The sequence below is a fragment of the Antrostomus carolinensis genome, unplaced genomic scaffold (genome assembly GCF_000700745.2).
Source record: "Antrostomus carolinensis isolate BGI_N321 unplaced genomic scaffold, ASM70074v2 Scaffold54491, whole genome shotgun sequence".
Taxonomy (NCBI): domain Eukaryota; kingdom Metazoa; phylum Chordata; class Aves; order Caprimulgiformes; family Caprimulgidae; genus Antrostomus; species Antrostomus carolinensis.
Genome location: NW_010297282.1, coordinates 1 through 6,756, shown reverse-complemented (window position 1 = coordinate 6,756; position 6,756 = coordinate 1). Strand labels below are relative to the sequence as shown.

At 34.6% G+C, this 6,756-nt stretch overlaps 1 protein-coding gene across 1 annotated transcript; it reads right to left on the bottom strand.

The window, feature by feature from the left end:
- Positions 1-408: 408 nt before the first annotated feature.
- On the bottom strand, positions 409-6,639 carry ZWILCH (zwilch kinetochore protein; the record flags this gene model as incomplete). Its single annotated transcript, XM_010162044.1, has 10 exons — positions 409-529; positions 1,478-1,533; positions 2,406-2,499; positions 2,838-2,909; positions 3,194-3,349; positions 3,646-3,725; positions 4,198-4,394; positions 5,091-5,209; positions 5,322-5,417; positions 6,592-6,639. Coding segments are annotated over 10 exons (1,039 nt in total), but the record flags the coding sequence as incomplete, so codon positions are not given.
- Between the last annotated feature and the right edge of the window lie 117 nt (positions 6,640-6,756).

Genomic DNA, 6,756 nt, shown 5'->3' with positions numbered 1-6,756 from the left:
AAAAAATAGTAATAAATAAAAAGAAGTATTTTACTGAAGGATTGTGAGTGGTATTACAAGAATGATAAAGTTTGTGTGCAGCTTTGTCAACTTAAAATTGTTCTTCATATCTAAAAAGACAAAAATTTTAGAAAGCTTTCAGTTTTAGAGCAGATGAGTACTACTGATTGTTTAGTACCTTTTATAATCAAATACCATTAAATCTAATATCTCATGCTAGATGTTGCTCTACCTTTACACGTTGTAAGAACGTTCTAGGTCTTCTAGAAAAAGCCTGTTGATAATTTTCTGAAGAGCTGATCAGTCCTTAAAACCCAGAAACATTGATACTCATTTCACTGAGAAAGCAACACAGTACAGTAGGAACAGAAGGATTAAAGGAAAATAGATGGGGCAAAAAAAACCAACAAAACACAACAGGCTTACTTTTCATTTTGCACCACAATTGTTCAGCAAAATCCAGGTCTCCTCGTTCACTGAAGACTGATTTTATTGAACTGTCCACTGCAGCTGTGTCACATTTGATTTTCTGAAAGAGTTTATCTTAATTTAAAAAAGAATGCTTAAGATTCAAAGGCTTTATAGATATATACAGATAATTAAATAACTGCATGTGCACCTACCAGTGCCCAGGGAGGCCAAAATTAATATGTAGGCAGATTCTCAGAACAGGGAACTATTTTCCTGTTATCCAGATTCTCAATATTTCTGGTTTAGCTGATACAGAATCATTATATTTTAAAGCTTATGAACAAAATGCAACTTCCCTTTCAATAGGAAAAAAAAGACTCAAATCTTTTCTTCTAGACTGAAAGGGAAGAAATCTTAATATAACTAAAGATATTTTTATAATTTGAATTTGTCCATTGCTTTAGAATATCATAAAGCTCTAGATAAATAGGACAGATATCTAATTGATACTGTTAAATTAGGCCAAAATAATTAAATTAGGCAAGAAAACAAATTAATGATAGAATGCAATGGCGAAAAGGCCAGAGTTCCTGGAATAAACTATGACATCATGACAGTGATACTTTTAGAAGATGACAGACAATGGTTAAGACAAGAGAGTGAGATTGCAGTTGATACAATACAGTTCAATTTGCAAGGCTTTGGTAGTGAAAAAGGAAAGAAGCAAATCAAAATACCTTCATGCCACTAAGTTAAATAAAAAATGTGTAGAATGGACACTGGTAGACCATTTAGAATAAAAAAAAAACCCACAGGTTTTTCTGAAAGTGAAAATTCCAGTGGACTTTATATTAGAGGATAGCTATGGAATTCCTAATTTTGCCTGTAAGGCCTCCTTCCATTATTTTTATGCAGCAGAAACAGAAAGAGATCTATCTTTCTTTACATTTTATGTCAATGTATTTACATATATACATAAACAATATACAAGACAGTCAAAATCTGAAATAACTAGAGTTATAAGGGAAACAAGATGACAAGGCAGTCGGCAGGGGATTGCATATACCTCTGTTTCATTACTGTTTCCAGATATACAATATCCATCCAGTTTCTTCTTTAAATCTATGAAAAAAAAAATTAAAATCATCAAGCCAATTACATAAATCCCTGGGCACATCATAAGGGATGGCTGACTGGATGGCTAATAGACAAAATTTATCCATTTTAAGTTTGGTTTTACTGTGCTAAGCATATAGTCTGAAAATAAATTTTCTTAGTATTTTTTTATGATAAGCTTTACATTTTCCCCCATACACCTTTATTACATTCTGCTATCTAAGTATTAACTCATTAAGTTCCAGTGTGGAAGCAGTAAGGGGTAGCAGGTGGTCTAGGAAGCATCTCTGGTTTTCTTTCACATGTATTTGTCAGAAAGAGTTTTGGTTTGGTTTATCTTTTGTCTGTTTTATCCTTTGTCCAAGTTTTACGTACATGCTAAAATTTACAGTTGTATTTAACAATCTCTTGGTGCATTCCTACATCTGATTCTCTTTTAAGATTTGTTTTCTAATATCTCAAACTTCTGGCAGGACATATAATGTTCACAACAGTTTTCAGAATGAATCAGTAATTTTGGATGCTTCATTTTAAGATGTCATCCAAGTATTGTTTTCCACCACCAAAGGAACACTTGGCATGTTTAGAAGTTCATGTGCAAGTCTGATAACTTGAAAGATGCACCCAGAACTTTCTCAATTGCTTTCAAAACATAATTGTGTCATTTTATAAAGAAATAATTATTACTTTTACACAAGATATTAGGACAAAAAGTGTCAGTGATGTACTGACTGAGCTATTTAACTACTTTGTGCAGGTATTTATAGCATAGAAATTAACATCTCTAATTCTAATACTTTAAAAATTGCATGTGGAATTTCCTTTTATTTCTGTGAAATGTGACATTCCCCTCCCCTCACATAACAAGAACCAATTACCAGTCAGAAATTCCTGCACCAGTTCAACAGCTGATTCAGACTCTAAAGGCTCAGGCCACTCGGTCACACCTGTCTTCAAACCTTCTGCCAAAGCCTAAAGGCAGCATCAAAATCAAAACAACACAAATCAGTTCATGATTGAGGTTCTGCATGTGTCATATTTAAAATCATAGTTAACTTCCCCAAGAATCAAACCTCTCTCTGTACAGCTAGCCATGAATTTAGAAACTTCTTGCATTTCCTGGCTTCAGTGTTCATGATTTGTCCTCTTTGTATTAAAGATACATAAAACTGAACTCAAAGTTTATTCTAAACTAAAAACTTAAAGTTATCTTTGAAACATCTGATGAAGTTTTAAATAAAGTAAATTATTAACACACAAAATCACCATTCCATGTAAATCTGAAATTGGAATTTCTCACTTCTACTTACAAGGAGAAACTGCAGCTCTCTGTATAGCTGATACACAGGACTTCTGGGGTCTCCAGACTCCAGCGTAATGTTCTGAAAGTTCCAGAAGTTTTGGTCAGTTTCAAACTTTAGAAATCAAGTGTCTTAACATTTTCATTAGTGAAATGCATCTTAGCATAATATATAATTTAGATTATGAACACACTGTATTGCTTATATAAAGAATATAAGCATTGTATTGCTTATATACAGAATAATAAACACAAATGTCGAGTCAAACTTATTTGACTTATTATTTTTATTTTCTCTTCTTTACACTACTCATGACATAAGCTGTGCAGAGCTTGGGTTTGTTTGCTTTTTCCTTCTTGACTTACCAGTGTAGCAGCTGAAATTAGTGGAGGTGTCTCCAGAATCTTATCTACAGTACTCCACGTAATATCAACATATATATTGCTTTCAGATTCTACAATTGTGTCCTCTATCGCAGTAGCTCTGATAAGTTCATACTGAGCAAATCCTTTTGTCGTCACCTAGAATGAACAGACTTAAAAAAATAAAACACACCACAACACTGATTGTTTTGCATGCATGCAAAATAATTTTAAAGGCACTTCACACACACAAAAAAAAAGGGCTAATATCAGACAAATGCATTACAACATAGGGAGCTCAAATGTTACTTCAAAAAAGATTATTAACACTATGGAGTCACACTAAGGTTAAGTTTCTAAATAGAATCTATAAAACTTCCCAAAGCTAACCTCACAAATCTAAAACCAGAGTTTTTAAACCTAGGTTAGAAGCATGACAGACTGTAAACACCTACAATAGATGAATGATGTTTCATTTTATGTGCCATTTTGAGCTCTTCCAGATTTGCAAAACAGTTTTTATCAGCTGTAGGACCTAGGAAAGGAAAAAAGAAAGAATCAAAAAAACATTTGACAGCACTTAAAATTAATTCTCAAACACTCCAAGTATGACTTGTGGTGTGCTTTAAAAAGCAGGCATTCTTCTTGCATTTATCCTATCGATAACAAGAGCTGGTGTTAACATATAAATGTTTAGGAAGAGTCAGTACTTGTATAAAAGTTGAATGGTAGCAATTTAAGTTTGCTAAGTTACTGCACCTGAGCAAAGGCAGGCCTGCACAGATACTGCATTGAGTATATTAAAAAGTTATTCCCACTCCACAGCAGGGTTTTAAAATGTTTTTTTCTTTTCTCTCTTTTTGTTTTTTCTTGTTTTTTTAAAATGAGGAATATAGAGCAATACAAAGCCAACATCACTCAAAGGACAAAACCAGCATCACTACATCAATATCCCCGTATTTTTAAGCTTTCCTCATTCGATTTTATGTGTAACATCATGACCTTACCATCACATGTAACCATGTAAAAATTGATCCCTGTGATTTTGTTCCCAGCTTTGAGAGGCTCAGCTCCAAGCCAGCAAGTATGTTCAGGGTCAGAACCATCACATCTTATCCAGAGGGGAGGAAGCACAACCAGTTCACTAATGTTCAAGTGGGTCATGTTTGGATTTTGTACCATTGTATATAAGGAAATCAACTGCCTAAAGAGACGACAGGAAAAACAAATGACAGCAAGTATAGCTAAATGTCTTGCATAAAACTTAACTCCTACCCACCATGCTTCATTAGCAGACATCAAGTCACTTCACAGAAAGAATGCAGTATTCTTTCCACAGGTGGAACAATAAAGTCACAAGGGAGGAAGCCACATATCCTCACTCATAATATATTTAATATCATATTTTACTTTAAAGATTCTGAAATCATAATTGAATTTTACATTTTAAGCATGTTAAAAGGAGAAGTAGTTAAGCAAACTAGTCACCACGGTTTGATACCATGCCTTGGTATTTTAATGACAGCCAAAGACCCCAATCAGATTTCTGGGGGTTTTTTTTCTCTAACAGAAGCTGTACAAAAACAAGCACTGCAGTCTTCGTAAGCTCTCTTGCACACCTACACCCAGACTGTCCCATTAAGCTAATGGGTCAGCTCACAAGTGCTTTTCCAGTACCCTGATTTTAGCTGCGTTTTGTTAGGAATACTTTTAGCTAAGGGAGACCATTTTGCAGGATGAAAAACTCCTGTTTTTCAGGAGTCATAACTCCTCACTAAACTAATAAGTAATTTAATTTTGGGGGATTTAAAAATAATACAAGTTCTGAATATTAAGAAGAGAGAAAAAAGCTGCAAGAAGAAAATTACATCAAAAGGAGAGTCAGACTTTTCACACTTACTTTGCTCTTCTGACTGAAAGAGCCACTGGTCCAGAATTCTCCTTTGGTAAAAGCTCAGAGGCATAAATAGCATCGTCTGGTTTTGATTCTTCCACTGTGTCACTTTCTTCATTGTGTTGCTTTAAGAGAAATGCACAGGTAAGTCAAAAAATGCAAAGTATGTGAAAATATTTGATAGGAATTCAGGTCTAGTTTACTTTTAAAAAAATAACAACTAACATACACACTTACTGCTTTCTGTAAAATATATATCATACTGTTTCCATTCCAAAATCTTTCAATGGGATTTTTGCAACTACCACCAATCAAAGAGATCTCTACATCAGTCTGAAAAAAAACCAAAACAAACAAAACAAATCAACAAACCAGAACTTTTTAATGCACTACATATAAATTATGAGTTTCAGTAGGGTTTTTTATACCAGAAATTGCAAAATTAACTAATTCCACAAACTGGTTTCCAATCCTATTACAACCACTGATGAATCTAAGGCTTTACTTCTAGAGAACACAGTGAAAATGCAACCACTTTCAACTAGCCAACATAGGAAATTTAATCTCTAACAGGTTGATTCCATGAGAAACTGAAGTTTGGTTTGATTAAAAAAATTATAGATAATCTGAGATATGAGGGATCATTGTTGTCAAGTAGTGACTGCAGTCACCAGATATCCTTGAGATGGAGAATACTCACTTAAAATAACATTAATGTCAAATAATCACTTTTGTGAATGTCTCATGAGAACTCTACATGCTGTTTGGAGACATTTAATAACTCAAGCCTATTCTTGAGAACAAAGGAATATCAACCTTTACTTAGGCTTTTAGATACACACAGAGAAGTATTGCTTGATTCTTCACATCTAGTCAGCTTTTCACATTGCTGTATCTTTAAATAACTACCTGATTTTATCATCAAAGTATCCTGGAACTTGTATAAATTACAAGATTAACACAACTAAATAGCATTAGAGATTTTCCAGCCATCCCTACGTTTCCAAAAGTATTAGAAGCAACTACCATGCTCATACACATAACCCATTCCCTATAGAACTACTTAGATAAAAAGGGAAGTTGAAAGTTTGAAGATCTGGATTACCTACATGAAAATACAACCTCAGGGCAGCTGCTGCAGCTCTTTCCTCTCCTCCCAGCAGCCACCTACCCACTTTCTGCACTTCCCACAACCCCCACCCCACAACACTCTCACGTGTACTTGATCCTTACAATCATTTTAAACAAGTTAATTGTTAACAGGTGCAAGAAGAATCAGGGGAATGCAGGAATGAGCCGGCTGGTGAAGGTTGGTGCTGGCCCCGGGAGGGCGGCACTCTGGTACCCGGGTCTCCGTCCTGAGGGAGAGGCAGATCTAAAGAGGTATTGCTGAGGGAAAATTCCCTTTTTATGTGATATTTCTACACCTATATCAGCTGTTGATCCAGTGGCTGCTCATTTTAAATATACAGACTCAGGTTACATGGCTGTATTTTCATAAATTTACCTCAAAGAGATACGGATGTTCAGGGATCCTTTCTTTTCCTTCTTCGTATATTCTGAAAGAAAAATAAAAAGTTAAGGTACTTAAAGATTTTCCTCTGTATTCCTCATTAAACATTAAGCTTAATTGCATAAATTAAACCAACACGGGCCTGTCAGAGCCTCAGCA